This window comes from Cyprinus carpio, chromosome B15, assembly GCF_018340385.1.
Source record: "Cyprinus carpio isolate SPL01 chromosome B15, ASM1834038v1, whole genome shotgun sequence".
NCBI classification, from domain to species: domain Eukaryota; kingdom Metazoa; phylum Chordata; class Actinopteri; order Cypriniformes; family Cyprinidae; genus Cyprinus; species Cyprinus carpio.
In genome coordinates, this window is record NC_056611.1 from 3,327,694 (window position 1) to 3,345,872 (window position 18,179).

The window sequence follows — 18,179 nt, forward strand, 5'->3', positions numbered from 1 at the left end:
GCAAATCCGCCGCCACAGAACAGAAGAAGAGCACAATGCGCAAAGTCTCTCATTACGCATTTTCCTCCCGTAGAAAACATAAACACTTTAATATGGCTTAATGTATTAAGATGCTATTAAAATATCAAATTCAATATACAGTTTATTAATATAATGAATAATGTATAGCCTATAGTTGGCTATTCTCCTCCCATACCACAAAACTTGGCATAATGTGGCATAATAATAGACTAAGATGATAAAGGCCAAACTCAATATACTCCTGTTCATTATTAAAATATACATAACTAATATGTACAGGCAAGCAGGTGAGCCCAGAATAAATGCAACATGCAAAGTTTCGCGTTAAGCGTTTTTCATATAGAATAACTGTCTACAGCTCTTTTATATCATTGTCTTTGTGCATTAGGCTACATTACGTGTTTTATTATAATGATTTTCTATGGTAGGAAAATGTTTAACGTTAACAAATAATGCATTGATGCTTTTAATATCACTTAATGCATTTCAAAATGCACATTTATATTTGTTGGTCTGTATATACTTTAAGTGCAAGTGGCGATTGCAAGCGACTTCGTAATTTAGTTTATTTTTTCTTGTCTTCACCACCTGGCTGCTGTTGTAAAATGTTGAGAGATTCAAACAAAAAGTAATCAATAAATAGAACAAAATAAAAAAATAGACTGCAAGTGATGTCACTAGCGGAATTAGAGTGCAAGTCTGCAGCCAGATCCTTCTCTGTGGGCGGGCAATATGCTAATGTTTCATGCTGACGTCAACACGAAAGGCTTGGGATTCGTTTTAAAAATGACGTGTTTCATTGATTCAGAGTCGACTCTTTCTTTAGAGAGACAATAACTTTATACATGGTGCACTTTCAGATTTTAAACTTTGCAGGGTGTTTTCATTCACTTACAGCTTGTGTTACACACTGCATGAAAAGTAGTTTTCACAAATCCATAATAGGGGCACTTTATTCTTTGATTAGTAATATGCATTGCTAAGAACTTCATTTGGACAACTTTAAAGGTGATTTTCTCAATATTTAGATTTTTTTGCTCCCTCAGATTCCAGATTTTCAAATAGTTGTATCTCAGACAAATATGGTCCTCCTTAAGCTTATTTATTCAGCTTTCAAATTTATTAAGTTTCAAAAAATTGACCCTTATGACTGGTTTTGTGGTCCGAGGTCATTTATCGTCTCATTTTATGTCTGCATAGTTACACATTTGAAAATGTCTGCTGGATGTCTTTTCTGACCTTGAGCTCTTGGTCTTGCTGTTTGAAGTCTTCATCCTCGTCTGAATCACAGTCTGGAAACTGGTAGATCTTTATTCCATACTGCTCGATCTCCTCTCGGATCTGAAGGGTTTGACACTGAAATAAGTCCACGGGACATCCGTACACACACACGACAGATCTGACAGCTTGAGCACTTGCCTTGATTTTCTTTTTCTTGACCTCCGCTGGGGTGAGTGTGTCGGCTTTAGCAAGTACAGGAACAATGTTGACCTTCTCATGAAGAGCCTTCATAAACTCCACATCCAGAGGCCGTAACCTGACACACCAACACACATGAATCACTCTCACAACAGAGCAAACCACTGCCAATTATAGCTTAAATGAAGCCCAGTTCTAAAGTTTAAACCTGCTTAAATGTAATGTTAAGGTGACTTTTACAGTCATTTCCATTTTAATCCAGTTTGAACAGAGATCCCTGTCACTCATCAGACAGCAATAACAGCACCTGGCCAGCAGAGGGCGCAGACAGATCATTTACTGTTTCAACCCTAACCCTATTCTTTATATGTGACTCTAAAATATGAGCTGCTGGGTCAAGCATCTGGATTCAGACAGACATCAAGCTCTTGATCTTGCTGCTCTTCAAGTACAAACAACATGTAAAAGCCATTGTGGTAACAAATGTGGAACAAATATATTTGGACTTAATGTGCATATGTGACATTAAAATGAGTGATTATGCATGATCAGATTATTGCATCAGTGCATGAAGTGTCCAACCTTGTTATTTAGGTGAAGTGCATCGTCCGGACATTTGAAGGGCACTTTTTCTTTTTGTAATTTTCATTTTTAACACACTTATCAACTGAACAGCATAGAATAGCGCACAAGTATGTGAACTGGCCCTCTGGAGTGAGCGAGCGAGCGTTTTCATCAAGAACACAATAGCAGGATCTGACGGATCAGCCTTCACAGGGTTTGAATATAAGATTAAACCACTTCACCACAGCACCACAGTGAAGCCACGGCCCTCGGATCAGATCTAGAGTACCGCTGCTGGCACTCTTACCCGTGACCGAAGGGCGAGATGAAGTAGAGGCAGCAGTGCACGCGGTTATCCTGGATGTTCTTGCGGTTCAGTCCGCTCTCGTCTCTGAAGTACTGCTCAAACTGCTGGTCGATGTAGTCTGCCACCGACTTCCAGCTGAACACAAAACACACAGATCAGAAACAGTCAGAGTAGTATTAGGTGTATCGAATCACTGTCTTACAGTAACGAGGATCTACTGAGATCCCCAATCAGAAACCCTCAAGCCCTTTATGTACCATTCAGTGTTATTGACAGCGTCCCCGAATCCTGGTGTGTCCACGATCGTGAGCTTCAGCTTGACGCCCTTCTCCTCGATGTCCACCGTGTGTTTGGTGATCTCCACCGTCTGAGTGATCCTCTCTGCCAACACAGTGATTATTATTACATTATCATACAGTAAAGGGAAGTGACAACCACCAGAGATGAGCCTCACCTTCAGCATTGAGCAGATTTCTGTCTTTGTAGAGATCAGTCAGGAACAGACTGTTGACCAGGGTGGACTTTCCTAAACCTGACTCTCCTGTGAGGAAGAGAAACCCATCAGGATCATCATCATCATCATCATCAACAACACCACTGACATTAAAGCAACAGTTCACCCAAAAATGAATGTTCTCTCATCACTTCTGTTCTCACACTAGATACGTTGATGTGGGTAATACAGTACAATCTAGTCACTGACCGTCGTATCTGAGAGAATGTGAAGGTTTGAGAGATGCAGTGGAGTCAACAACCGCTTCAATCTTAGTAAGTGGAACAGAGCAGCGTCAACAAATAATGGTTCACTAAATTATTTTTGGGTGAGCTATACCTTTGATATGCAGAACAGGAGAACACACACTTTCACTTTGTTAGTTCAGTGGATGCTGAAATTACCTGATACCATTAAAGTGAAGTCAAAGCCCTTCTTCACAGATTTGCGGTGAACCTGGTTTGGCAAAGTCGCAAATCCCACATACTCCTTGTCCTGGTCCTACCAAGAAAACAAAAACAAAAGGAGTGCAAGCAAGAGAGAATACAAAATGTTAAAGAGTATTAAAAAGGTCACTGAGCAGATATATGATATATATTTTAAAATGAGAAGAATACAAAAGTATTAATAAACAATATATAATCCCTGTAATGATGCATAAATGTATAACTACTCTTATGAAAAAACATTTAAAAAAAGTAGTTGATAGAGAGATGACCCAAGAAGCAAAAAGGAAAGCTATTTCCTCAATACTGATTCGGTATAGTGAAATGTCAGTCTTCATTTTATCGGCTGTGTCTCTTATCATCATGCTTCATAACACCAGCAGCAGCAGGAGCTGACACACACTGAGCGTTTCTCTCTGGGAGGCAAACCACAGGTGCCAGGCTTTGGGTGGAGTGTCATAACCCCCAAAACAGCTTTACGCCTTTCATTATCATCTTTCACAAACATGCTATAGACCCCCAACAGGATCCACTTGAAAACATGTCATTAAAACACAAGCTCAAGAACAAAAACACGGTTCTAATTCAGAAACATAAAAGCAACAAAAGGTCCTGTGCCAGTAGTGTGATATGGTGATGGTGCCGGATGGTAATAATATCACAGTATTATGATATGTAGCATGGTACTGAAGGATTACCAGTAATGGTGCTCATTACCAACGGTATTCCAAGAATATTCAAAGAATACCATGTACATTCCAACATAGTAATAGAGTGCTTTTTGGTTAGTCGTTCAGAGTGATATTTTGGCGTGTTTGCACAAAGACTCTCATGAGGGAATCAAACCCTGGCTATCCCAGCATGCTTTACCTCAGTCGAGTCATAGGGGTCATAGCAGCCCCAGGGGCTCTTAGGCCTGGATGGGCTGATGGGAGACGGCAGGCTAAAGTCCACTCGGCCCCGCTGAGCCCCGTGTCTGGACTCGTGCTCTGTGTCTCCGGGGCCCCTGGGCGCCACCGCGGGCCTCAGGAAGGTGGGAGTCCCCGGGGTGTGGGGTCTGCTGAGACCCTCGCCCTCACTATCGGCCCTATGGGGCCCGTGATGGGCCAGCGGGTGATGTCCCATGAGGTCCTCCGAGTCTTCGTTAGGGAAGTGCTGAGCTCAGGAGGGTCGGGCAGGTGCGAGAGTGGATTAATATGGAAAATTAAGGTCATAGAGAAGAGAAGCAAAAAGAGAATAGACCATTTAGTGGTTAGATACAAAACACTGTGCATGTCCTTACAAAAGATTACCATGGTAAATACCTACTATCTACTAGCAGCCCAGTAAGTCACCTTTAGTGAAATATTTTACTAAAAATTAAGGTTACCATGGTAAAAGTTTGACAAGGCTTTATGAATTCAAGAAAAGCACATTAGTAGTAAAAGGAGTGTTTTTGAGGAAGATGACACTGGACCGCTGTTAGTGTCCACACGGGACGAGAGACATCAGACACACACAGAACACAGCGATACTCTCTGCACTGATTATTGCTAATAATGACAGGACCGATGCTGCTGATGAGAGTCTATCCACAGCAGACATATGAACTATAGAGACGTTCTGTTCAACACATACACCACCTTCACGCTGTGGCTTTATGGCCTTTAACTTTTTCTCCACCAGCGTTGTTGTGTTGCCAGCCACTGCCAGCATTTTTAATGATTTTCACTAAAATTTCATGTCGCCCAGAATATTTTGTTGTATGAATATCTGAACATGCACTAAATCAAAATAAAGAAGAGAGTTGCTACTTTCAAACAAAGCTTCAAGCATTCTTTCTTTTCTTTAATCAACACTTGAATGTAAGTTTCATTAAAAAAACAACATTTTGAGCAAAAGGCTGAGAAAATCACATTTTTATCAAATACTACATCTGTATTATTATTTCTACTTTATCAGAGCATCGTTCAGCCAATTCTATTGTATTGTTCAACATGCTTTCTGTTAAAAACCAGACCAAGCTTACAAAGTTGTCCAAAATTGCTGCGTTATAAAGTTATAGGTCTTTCAACACCCAGTCTCACAGAACTCAGTTATTATACGCATCATCACATCTTCAATAGAACAGGACTCCACACATCCACTTAATGAGGATTGAGCCCCACTTCCCTCAGGGCACAGGTACAGGGCTTTTGGAAGAAGCCTGATTCCTACAGCCATCACATATCTCAGCAACAGACATTGCTGAGGGTTATCTTAAGTTTTTTTTTTTTTTTTTTTTTTTTTTAATGTATGTTATGTTGTGTGTGTCAAATAAGTGCAGTGCTGTGGAAAATAATTTCCCCTTTGGGGACAATAAAGTAGGTATCATATTCAGTAATATTATCAAAGCAAAGATGATGGCTTCCATCAGTTCTCCCAAAGCTTGCACAGGCCTTTACCAATTTCTGGAGCCACTTCTCACTCTGTAACTTGAGACAGTTTTCATTTATACGTGGTTATTTTTCATATATGCTGACATCTGAGATCGCTCCTTTCTGCTCTTCCTGGTCTGTGTTTTTGATCTGCACTTTCTGGACTCATTCAGAAGATATGCAATGGCGCCCCCTACCATATCACAGTGAACACACTGAAAATTCTGTGTTTGGCTAACTTCATGTGTACAGACCTCTATTAAACACTCGAAGAGGAGTAACATCCATATTTAACTGCATTGCTGTCATTACACTCTTACAATGGCCAGGTTGTCTTGGGAAACCTGTGCAGAAAAGGCCATAAAAGGATGCATGTATTAAACAGCATAAGCAGCTGTTTAATACAAAAACTTGACAAGATGGCGGTGTGACCACACGCAGCGGCTTCTCTCGCTCCGTCAGAACGGTGTTTTCATGTTTTTTGTCTTGTGAGTCGCAGTGTTTTTGTACTTCGTCATCGCGTCTACCTGTCTTTAACCCTCTGGGGCCGACTAACGCTAATATGCGTTTTGTTGCATCTTCTCCTGATAACACCAAAAAGAACTTAAATTACACATTCAGTTTTGATCGTACAGATAAGAGCAATACATCAATCAAATCTGTAAAGGGTCTAATTTTATTTGTATCCACACATAATAACAACAAAACTTTGTGCATTTATAAAATAAAGAAAACAAACAGGGTGCGCTGTCTGCAGCCTTGGTCTGCGGTGATCTTCATTTGCAAACGCGTCATTAAAATGAACTGTAACTCAGCGAATACTCAACACAGAGACATGAGTGATAGATCTACAGAAAGCTTGGCATGTCTACATTTAAACTAAGCAAGTCATATGGAAAACAAATATTCTGTGATAACGTAATCCATATGAAACCAACGTGATGTCCAGTCTTTCATGTCTCCCTTCATTATATCTAATGTGACCACGCCCATACGCCGAGCGCACTATTGGCATCATAATCATGAAGCTCATAGTGGGTAAACGCCCCATAACAACAAACAAAGCAGCAAGTTTTTTACATTTTACTTTGCACTTCGCGCTAAGAGGAATGAGACTGAATTCACCGCAGAAAAGACTTGCTGTGACAATTAAGAAAGAATTCACCTCAAGAAGCTTTGGATTAGCTTTGGATTATTAAATGTCTCACCATGCCAGGATGTTTATTTATTTATTTATTTATTTATTTTATGTTATATAACATAAACAGCAATACGATATAAAAAATATATAATGTTGTTAGCTTAATTTCAGTAAGAATGATTAGACAAAACTTTACTGTGATAGGCTATTCTCTGTTCACGAATATAGCCACATATGTTAATAACTATATAAACTGTATAAGCCTACATACAAAGCATGGTTGTGTTTATGAATGTAATTAAGCTTCTGTTCATAAATATCTACTCTGGTGTAAGTATTTTGAATGTGTTATACCCAGGATTTTCTGAGGTGTAAATGTATCAAGTAAGCTGTAAATATCACTGATAATATGTGTGCTATATGGTAATTGTGTTCTTTTTTATAAATTAGTACTAGTATCAGTGACCATCACAATAATGTTAATAATGTAGTTTAAAAAAAATATTTTGTCCTCAGAGTCTTTCTTGTAACTCTTCTCTCTCAGTCACACACCTGGCTGAAAGGCTCATTATGTAGCTCATTATCCGGGCCTTTGTTTTCTCAGGTGTGAATCACAGCATTATGCAGGATAGTTGACGCCTTCTCGCATATACCTTTCCTACACAAAAAGTGTCTTAAAAAATGTATATCAATATATTGTTTTCTGTGAGCGAGTAATCTTGATAATTTTCACATCATTTTGAAGCAAAAACTCTAGGCTTCAAAATCTGTTCTCAAAAGTCTTGTGAACAAATGTTCTCTAGGTGTTTTATTGCCTAACTATTTATTGTTTTTCACTAACCACGCATAAACGTAATTTTCTCAAAAACACAATCATGTACATACATGCTGCTCACATATTATTGAAGCCCAGCTTGTGCTGATTACAGTGTTATTAGACTTTAGCCATTTATATGTTTATAAGCAACTGAAAAAAACAAAAATATCAGGGCATGTCAAACCTTCTCTAGGCCCCCGAAAACACCCTCAGGCTCCCGAGGGTTAAGCGCGCATACAGTCGTGAGCTAATGCTCGATGTCGGCAGAACCATTTTTTTTTAAGTTAAACTCCGCGCACGACGAAGAGCTGTGTGATCTCGGTCTGCTCCGGAGGCCTTCACCATCACCGACACCCACTGCTGCGTCTCCCCCACAGCGGGAGGGACCACAAGCGGCGTGAGAGGAAGCAGAAGAGGGGTAACTGCGGAGGTATCCGGGCTAGGCTAACGGCTAACCCACACAAGCCAACTATCCCCACCATCGAACTGGCTAACGTACGCTCTCTGGACAATAAACTAGACTACATCCGATTACTACGCTCAACTCAGAGGACTGTAAGAGACTGTTGTGTTTTTGTGTTCACGGAAACATGGCTCAGCAACAGCGTTCCAGACTGCGCCATCCAGCTCAACCAGCTGACATGCTATCCTCGTCGCGGGAGGTAAGTCCCCCGGCAGCGGGCTTTATGTTCATCAATGATGCGTTTTGCCACGATGCTGTTGTGGTCTGCAAACACAGACTGCTCATTAAAGTCGCCAAACCAGTTCACAAACAGATAAAAGTGTGGCCTGAAGGGTCATCAGAGGCTCTTCAAGACTGTTTTGACACCACTGACTGGAATATGTTTAAGCAGGCTGCCACATACAATAGCTCCACAGACCTCCAAGAGTACTCAGAGACTGTCACTGCCTACATCAACAAGTGTATTGATGATGTAACAGTCACAAAGACCATAACTGTTCGGGCCAATCAGAAGTTGTGGATGACAGGGGAGGTCTACAGTCTCCTGAAGATGCGGAACGCTGGAGATGGGGTGGGCCTGAGGACAGCTAGGGCCTACCTATACCGCGGCATCAGAGAGGCTAAGAGACAGTACTCCAGGAGGATAGCCCATCAATTCAGTGACAGCAGAGACACTCGGAGCCTGTGGCAGGGGATACAGACCATTACTCTGACAAACACTGAACTGAACAGATGTCCTACATTACGGACTACAAGCCCCCACTGTGGACCTGTGACAGCAACATCTCCCTGCTGAACGAGCTGAACGCCTTCTTCGCTCACTTTGAGGTACAAAACAGCACCACTGCACAGAAGACTCCGCCTCCTCCCGGTGACCAGGTGATGACGCTGTCCCCAGACAGCATGAGCAGATCCTTCAGCAGGATCAACACACGCGAAACTCTGGGTCCTGACAACATTCCTGGGTGTGTACTGAGAGACGTTCAGACTGTGCAGTGGAACTCACTGATGTCTTCACAGACATTTTTAACATCTCGCTTAGTCAGGCAGTTGTCCCCACATGCTGCAAAGCTACCACCATCATTCCAGTCCCGAAGAAGCCGCCTCCATCCTGCTTCAATGACCACCGTCCAGTTGCACTTACCTCTATTCTCATGAAGTGCTTTGAACGGCTAGTCATGCACCACATTAAGTCTGCCCCCCCCCTCAGCACTCACACACCTAGAGAAAAAAGACTAATACGTCAGAATGCTGTTCATAGACTTCAGTTCAGCATTCAATCATCCCTTAACAGCTCATTAACAAACTGGTCGAGCTGGGGCTCAACACTTTGCTGTGCAACTGGCTGTTAGACTTTCTGACTGGAAGACCTCAGGCAGTATGGGTCGGCAGCAACACATCCAGCAACATCACACTGAACACTGGGGCCCCCCAAGGATGTGTGCTGAGCCCCCTCCTCTTCACACTGCTGACCCACGACTGCACACCTTCACACAACTCCAACCTCTTCAATTAAGTCTGCTGATGACACGACTGTGGTGGGTCTCATTAGCAACAGAGATGAGACAAACTACAGGAGCGAAGTGAGCCGCCTGGCCGGGTGGTGCAGTGACAACAATCTCTCTCTGAACGTGGAGAAGACGAAGGAGATTGTTGTTGACTTCAGGAGAGCGCACACTCAGCATGTTCCTCTGACCATCAATGGTGCGACTGTGGAGAGAGTGAGCAGCACCAAGTTCCTGGGTGTGCACATCACAGAGGACCTCTTCTGGACCGACAACACCACAGCACTGGCCAAGAAATCACAGCATTGTCTCTACTTCCTCCACGAAATGAGAAGAGCCAGAGGCCCGGTCCCCATCATGTGCACCTTCTATAGTGGCACCATCGATAGCATCCTGACGAGCTGCATCACTGTGTGGTATGGCGCCAGCAACGCGTCCTGCTGGACGACTCTTCAACGCATAGTGAGAGCAGCTGAGAAGATCGTTGGTGTCTCCCTCCCCTCCGTCTAGGACATTTATGGAACCCATCTCACCCATAAAGCCCTTTGCATCGCAGGTGATCCCACTCACCCATCACACAGCTTCTTCAGTCTGCTGCCATCAGGGAGGAGACTGCAGAGTCTCCAGGCCAGGACCAGCAGACTGAAGGACAGCTTCATTCATCAGGCTGTCAGGAAGCTGAACTCCCTCCTGACCTTGCCCCCCCTCCCCTCTTTTTCCCCAGGCACCACTGAACTTTGAACTTCAGTCCACATACCCCCCCAGCTCCCATTAACACACTGGGACCTGCACCAGACACTTTGTACAGCATTGGTCTGCTCGCTCACTCACTCATTCAGTTGTTAACTGACCTCATTCAACTACCTCTTCTGTCAGTTTAAATAAAGAACTGCTTTTTTGGATTTTTGACACTTTAATCAGACTAAATAAGCTCATTTGCACTACAATTATTATATCTGCACTGTTTACTTCACTGGTTTGCACTCTATCTGCCATGTGCCTTGTGCTGCTTTACTTATCTTTCTTTTTACATGACCTATTTGTATAGCTGTACTTTATATTTTATCATCTGTATTTAATGTTCTACTGTTAGTGTTATCTGTATGCACCAAGGGTCTGAAAGTAATGCAATTTCAATTCTCTGTATGTATGTACTGTACATGTGGAAGAATTGACAATAAAGCAGACTTGACTTGACTTGACAGCTCCTGTGTCCTGAAGAACAGAACCAATAGTCAGGCAATGTGACACTCTCTTGTACAGCACTCGGGTTTCCACTGCTCTAAACCTTTGCGGATAAATAATGCATTGCGGTGCAGTGAATTTGTGTTAGAGGTGCAGACATGGACCTGTACCCTTGAAAAGTGATTTGATAATCTGCTGCCACAACCTGGAGAAGACAAACACTGAACTGAACAGATGTCTTAGACGAGTCTCCCGCTGCTGAGTTTCCATCCATCCTTTCTCCAAACCGCTTGTCCTCTGTAGGTTCGCAGAGATGCTGGAGCTCCCAAAGGCTGGCTAGTCCAGTTCTCACTAAATTGATCTGTTTTTGTTTTTGTTTTTTGGCTTCTATCAAACTGATTTGTGTCATTGAACACTTCAAGGCCACATCAGATATGAAATAAGCTGATAAAGAACAATTTAAAGTCAACATGAAAAGGCTTTTGCAACCCATCTGACATAAGAAGTGAAACATTTCTGAACGCAACAAGATATTTAACAAGAAAACAATGTGAGACAGAGCTTGAAGAGTGGGTGTGATGGTGCGTTTCTGAGTGTGAGTTTGCAGTGGATTGTGGGGAATTATTCTTCTCCTGAAATGCCTCTATCATACACTTTGAGGAGCCTTTTAATAGGAACGTGGAGGCTGAAGTTTCAGAGTTTCTTCAAGTGACCAGCTGGCTGCCTTGGGATAAATACAACGTTAACTGGACTACAGAATACAAGGTCGACAGTGATTTGACTTTAACACATGAAATAAGAAAATTTGCCATCTTCTAGAAGATGATTCTATATCTAAGGGCAGTCAGTGGGGCAGCGTCCTAAAAGGGTCAGAGGTCAAGAGGGAGGGAGTTGCATCAGTACCTTGTCCACCTCATGCAGCCTTGGTTCAGGCGACGCTGGCGTAGAGTCCTGCTCATCGGACACCGAGTCGGCCTCACGGTCACTGTCCTCCATGACCACTGGGACTACTGTACCCTCTGCCATCTCCAACCACAGAGTGGCCGGGTGGAGCGCAGGTGCATTTCAGGGGTGGGGTGAACGTTTGGTGGAAAGCATGGCGAGAGGATGACAGAAAAAGAAAAAGATGAAATGATTGAATAAATGCAATGAATTAAAGCAAGAGGTCTTGATGCAGCCAATGGACATAAGAGCAGAAGATGCTGGAGCTCACTGGAATTACTGTCAGGACCATTAGCTATAGAAGAACGCTGGAGATATTTCAATATGCTAATATATTTAAAGTAGACATACACAGCGTAAAAACCCCCACATGATACCAGAGCTTTACCACAGTCAGGTTTGTTGATGTTTGAACAACTTTGCCAACACACATCTGACTAAACGTTTCACGTCAGTATAAAGTAATAAAGCAACAGCCTGTCAGTTGTCTAATGCCAGCGTCAGTGTTTAGAGCACACATCACCACGACAGCTTGATTTACGGTAAAAACAAACTAGATTTTTAAATGTTTTACAATATTAAAATGTTGTTGCAGGCACTTTGAATTTTAGTAATGGCTGTGTTACATAACATTCTTCTTATTGAAGAGACGGGACTAGAGATCATAAACCCAGTGGGTTGGATAAAGAAGGTCATAAGTTACCATTGATACAGCTAGTGATTCATAATGACAGTGCTAAAACAATATCAATAGTGACGCGTGACTTGACCAGCAGCACTAATTAAGAGTTTCAGCGAATAGCTGGCGGTGACCCGCTTTACACTCCATGTCGTCTGCAGAGATCGATGTTCGATCTCCATGGCCATGGGCTTTACTATTTCTGTACTGCTCAAGCACAGCCTCCAGAACAGACAGCTACAAATAAAAGCTACTACAACTCATTTGATATGTGTTTTTATTGTTATATGTTAATGAGCCGAAACCAGTTGGTTTACTTGGTTGTGGAATAGAAATTATATACACAGATACACACCGGGAGCACATCAGCTAAATTCTGTATTAATAAAGGAAGCTGGGACATTGCTCTTTGACCGTAAACAACTCGCTCTTCTGCCTGTTGTGCCAATAAACACCTCATAATAAAAGGCTTCTTTAGGACACACATTGCTCTTTATTTTCAGAATAACAAAGTAGTCATCAGCAACATCCCAATGAATCTGTTCTCTGTTTGGTCTCGTGGAAGCTAGGCCGAATAAAATGCATTTCCAGTATAAATAAATGAATACAAGTGAGAAACAATAATCTCTGCCTCATATATTCCACACTCGTCCCAGCACACAAGCAGATTCTCACCTGAAACACCTCTGTGTGGATGAAACAATCTAAACTTCTTGTCTTGTCGAAGCCAGCACCTCGTTCACTTGCCCCGCTCAGGACCAGCTCAGGCTTTTATAGCACGATATCTAGGGACCCTTCGCCCTTCCCTGCATCGAGCTGCCCACAGCCCCAGGGCCCCAATCAGCACCGCAGCGGATCGACTCCAGCCCAGCACAAAGCACTGGACCAGACCCCGGATCCAACCATACTCACATCCTCAGCGGATCTAGAGCAAGAGCCCTCATCTCCATGAGTTTTATGGTGCATTATGGGGAATCAATGCCAGTTCGGATGTTGGGGGAACTGCTCAGTTCGTAGATCAATGCAGCTCTTTTAGCGTCACGGTGCATGATGGGATTTTGTTTGTGCACCCCTCACAAGCAGCTGATTTCTGAGAATGTCAAAAATGAGCAGTGAATTCCTCAAGCCAGGTATACAAAACCACTGTGTAATTGGTTTGACACCAAGTGTCTTATTTTCGAGGAATGGTTCACCATAAACAGTTTTGTTTTAAAATGACAATGAACAATGAGCATGTTCAAGTTTGTTCAGTTGGCCTTTGGTTTCATTTACATCGAACTTTACACAGCAGGTCTTAAAATGTGAATGACTAAATTAATTCATTTCATGTTTGTGAGCTACTCCTGTAATTACTTCTCTGCTCAGCTTGCAGCTCACACTGGAAATGCGGGGCGAGAGGGCAGCAGCTGGCATGAGGTAAAGTGCGGTTAGACTCGGTATTAAAGTCTTAACAGATCTCAATCAGAGCTGAGAAAGATTAAGGAATTTCAGAGCATGTCCCAGATCTCTCTTCCCCCTTAAGAACTCATTTTCTAGGTCTAAGAAACAAAAGATTAAGTCAAGACAGATCTGGTTTTGCAGAAGTCAACTCGCTTTGCATTATGCTGTGAAACTGAAAATGCATTTTAAATTAATATCACATGAAGTTAAAAAATGTTTTTTTCACTGAATCAAATAAGGATAACACATTCTCTATAACATCTATAGTGAGATCTTGTCAAGACAGATGCACACAGAATATGGTCAGCCAGATACTAGATTTTGTATGCAAAGTTTGAAATATTTTGGAAAAATCATCAAATGGTGAAAAAAGTAAATATTTGTACTTAGTTTAAGATTAATGATGCCAATTATCAAGTTTAGAAACTTGAGGCCCAAAAACAAGAACTTCAGTCTTCATCAATGCTTCAGTTCTCATTAAAATTTAAAGATACCCCAGATCTAATATCCTGCAGACAGGCAAGCAAGGATCCCAAACCTTTCTGTAGAAAGCATTTTACAATGAGATCAAGTCCAGAATATCAGGAACTTTGGATTGAAATCAGAGGTACAGAATATATATATATATATATATATATATATATATAAATAGCCACCTTTGAGTCGGTGAAGAGAAAGCAGGTCATCAGAGCACTTGTCTGTCAGGTTACTGTGGTCAAACCTGCTCAGCCACGCATGAAGACTTCAGCGCTGTGAGTGAAGAGAGCTGATCTCAGACCAGAAATCACACACTAGCCCCTCTAAATCACAAGAACACTTTTCAAGCAGCCCAAAGACAAACCACAGCTGGAGAGGGTGAAGTCTGAAATCATTCACTAGGGCAATCCTGATTATTTATTTGATGAATAGAATCACATTTATATTTATCAGTCTCATTAAAATGTGAGTTAAATCATTTTAATATATAAAGCTATCCCATACTAGAATGCTCCCATCCCATCTGAAGGACTGAAGCTGTGAGTTCACACCGTTTGATGGGATGTTTGACCGACACAAACAATAACACGTCTGCACCGTGCCGTCCATCACAGTACTCTCATCTCTCTTTTAGTGTTAGCTCAAGATGCTCTCTGCAAGGTTTTGAATGATAAAATACTGTCTTCTAGTTATATGCAGTTGACCTCCTAAAGAATGTTTCTTAAATGTCAAGCGATCACTCAATCAATAGTCTCTGAACCATCATTTAGTCTCTGCTGAGTCAAACCTCAGAGAACATGGGTGTCACTGAAGACCCTGCAGATGTGCTTCACACCAACTCTGCTGCTGACCGACTGTGTGTTCATGTGTTTGCAGAGAGCTGTGGGTGTGAGTGTGTGTGTGACAGCAGCTGAGTGTGTGTCAATGGAGCTGTTGTGTGAATCAGCACAACGGAGCTCTTTGTGTGTGCGTGTGTGTGTGTGTGTGTGTGTGTGTGTGAGTGTGCTTGCGTGTGCTAGTGTGTGTGTGTGTGTGTGAGAGAGAGAGAGAGAGAGAGAGAGAGAGAGAGAGAGTGTGTGTGTGTTTGTGTTTGTGTGTGTGTGAGAGAGAGAGAGAGAGAGTGTGTGTGTGTGTGTGTGTGTGTGTGTGTGTGTGTGTGTGTGTGTGTGTGTGTGTGTGTGTGTGTGTGTGTGAGTGTGCCAAAGAGGTCAGGGCTGGTGGTTCAGACTCCAGTGAAAGCCCAGCACAGGTGCACAAATGATCAATTGGATACTAGGGCTGCCCTTGACTAAGGAATTTTCTAGTCAACTAGTAGTCATTTATTTTAAGCATTAGTTGACTAATCGCACGTTTATCAATAAACCATTTAAATCATTATAATGAGCCTTTAATTGCCTACATTGACTAATAAGCGCTCAAGTACACGCATAAAGCTTGCCACAGCGCACCAGCAGAAGTAACGATTATGAATGTGTCAGGGAAAAACATTTTAATAATTCACTGATAAACAAGTGCTTTCTTAGTTCTCGGTTTAAGAGATGAAGTCGGCCACACTGACTCGTCATCTCCGCAGTAGTGATGCGCCTGTATGCATGTTTCACACAGATTACACAATCTGAGAATATTTGTTCTCCATTTGAAATGGTTCTGCGTGACTTCGCCAATGTGGATTTTTTTTTCTGCGACTAATAAAATTTTGCTCGACCAAGCCTCTTCTGGCTGACTAACGATTAGTTGACTATTAGGGGGCATCCCTTAATGATACACAACATAAACATAAGCAAATATCAAAGTGACAAAAAAAAATTGATGTGATCATGAAGATGCAGATGTACAAGATAGATTGAAAATATATTTGCAAACTGATAATAATAATAATAATAATAATAATAATAATAATAATGATTAATAATAATAATAATTATTATTATTATTAAAAATAATAATAATAATAATGATTAATAATAATAATAATAATATAATAATAGTACAATTAAAATGGTTATTATTATTATTTTGAAAACATCACGTTTTTGCCATAAGTATTTTGCCATACTGAGATTATGGAAATGACATTAGATAACTTTCTTGCTCCACCAATTAACAGAAGTATCAACTTCTTAATTTATTTATTTTATATATATATATATATATATATGTATATATATATATATATATATATATATATATATATATACACATGTAATATTCTATGTATTCTTATCAGCTGATCATTACTTTAAAAAAACAACAAAAAAACACAAGAATTCTTCTAGAATTCTCTTTATCACATCCACATCTGATGAAATCAGACCAAAACATCCTCAGAGCTTGACTAAAACATCTGCAGTCAGAACCAGCTCCTGCTATTCACAGTTCAGACTCGTCTCTGTCTCTGTTACTGCATTGTGCAAATGCCAAGTCAACATCCACAGATTCAAATAAGTGTGCAGACATACCTCAGAATCGCTGTTTACTTCAGAGTTTGCTGCCATTGTTACTGATGGAGAGCAAACAGTCAGTGTGCGGAGAGAGAGAGAGAGACACATGACCCACTGACTGTCTACCGATCACTGCAGCTCATTTGCATAGCCACACCCACATCATTTGCACATCTCCTGACACCGCTCCATCTCATTTGCATAGACACACCCCCATCACACGCTGTCAATCATATATATGAAGACCATCACAGACTCATCCAGGACGTCACAGAATATCTGAAGAAAAAAAAAAACAGCAGCTAGAAACAGAGAAATGTTCATTCCTCTCTGCTCCCTCAGTAGTGCTGCTGCTTGTGTCTCTCGCTCGTCTTGAGTCATGCTGTCCTGCTAGAGGCTTTAAACCACATCTGTCCGGCCACTTTAAAAAGACACTGTGTCCCTGATCTGCAAAGCCTGAACACACACACACACACACACACACACACACACACACACACACACACACACACACACACACACACACACACACACACACACACACACACACACACACACTCACACAGATGCACGCACTCACACACATGCTCAAAACAGTTAACACACAGGCTGCAGCTGAAGCTCAATGGCCAAAATGACTCATTTTGTTTGCAAAATGCTCCAACACTCACAAAACTATTAAAAGCATGCAACATATGCAAATACTTCCATCAAACACCACAGTTTGTGGTCAAATTAATTTATTCTTTCAATCAATCATTACACAATGGACAACAAAATACAAAACATAGCGATCAATATGAAATGACACTGTTCAAACTCAGAAGTGTTGAATATATCTCTTTAGGTGAAACCAGTCTTTCATTAAGTGCATCAAGAGATGTGATGTGTTGAACTGATAGTTTGCATGTGGCGAAGCACACCATCATTGGAGATGGCAGCACACATGGTGATATGAGCACCCCTCTGACCTGACACTGGTCCTCCCGCGTCTCCTCACTTTACAGAGGTCGAAGCGGGCTTCATCCACAAATTAATCTGTGCTGTGCCCTTGAGCTTCAAGTACATTATTCTCTAAAAAAGCAAATTCATAGAGCAAATTATTCCACTTGCATGGAACTATATAGTATAACATTGCCTTACAATAACAAATCCGAACAAAGCATATCAAAATTGACATTATGACAAACACACAAATGGGAGTGATGAAACATCTGCATTCCTGTAGACACAGCTCTCGTACTCTCCTTCCATGCCTTTGGTCTCTTTGATCCATATAGCATCAAATTCACATTCTACAGTAAGGCAGCTCTAACATGTCAATAGTGTCATTCTACAGCTCGAGTCAGTCCAGGATTGATTTAGTTCAGTTGTGTCATACATACTGTATATTATACATAGTGTTTATGTGCATATGTACAGTATGTGCGAGTGCTGTGACAA

The 18,179-nt window shown here is 41.5% G+C and overlaps 1 protein-coding gene across 1 annotated transcript in view; it reads right to left on the reverse strand.

Moving 5' to 3' along the window:
* The window catches only part of LOC109093189 (septin-5-like), a 24,508-nt gene extending 7,271 nt beyond the window's left edge, over positions 1-17,237 (reverse strand). The window contains exons 1-9 of the mRNA XM_019106911.2: positions 16,755-17,237; positions 11,661-11,783; positions 4,121-4,405; positions 3,209-3,305; positions 2,766-2,852; positions 2,569-2,692; positions 2,312-2,446; positions 1,441-1,558; positions 1,261-1,362 (exon numbers count right to left, since the gene is read on the reverse strand). Of these exons, the coding sequence (XP_018962456.1) occupies positions 1,261-1,362; positions 1,441-1,558; positions 2,312-2,446; positions 2,569-2,692; positions 2,766-2,852; positions 3,209-3,305; positions 4,121-4,405; positions 11,661-11,783; positions 16,755-16,844 (1,161 nt within the window). The 5' untranslated portion in view covers positions 16,845-17,237. The remainder of the gene's footprint in view (positions 1-1,260; positions 1,363-1,440; positions 1,559-2,311; positions 2,447-2,568; positions 2,693-2,765; positions 2,853-3,208; positions 3,306-4,120; positions 4,406-11,660; positions 11,784-16,754) is intronic.
* Between the last annotated feature and the right edge of the window lie 942 nt (positions 17,238-18,179).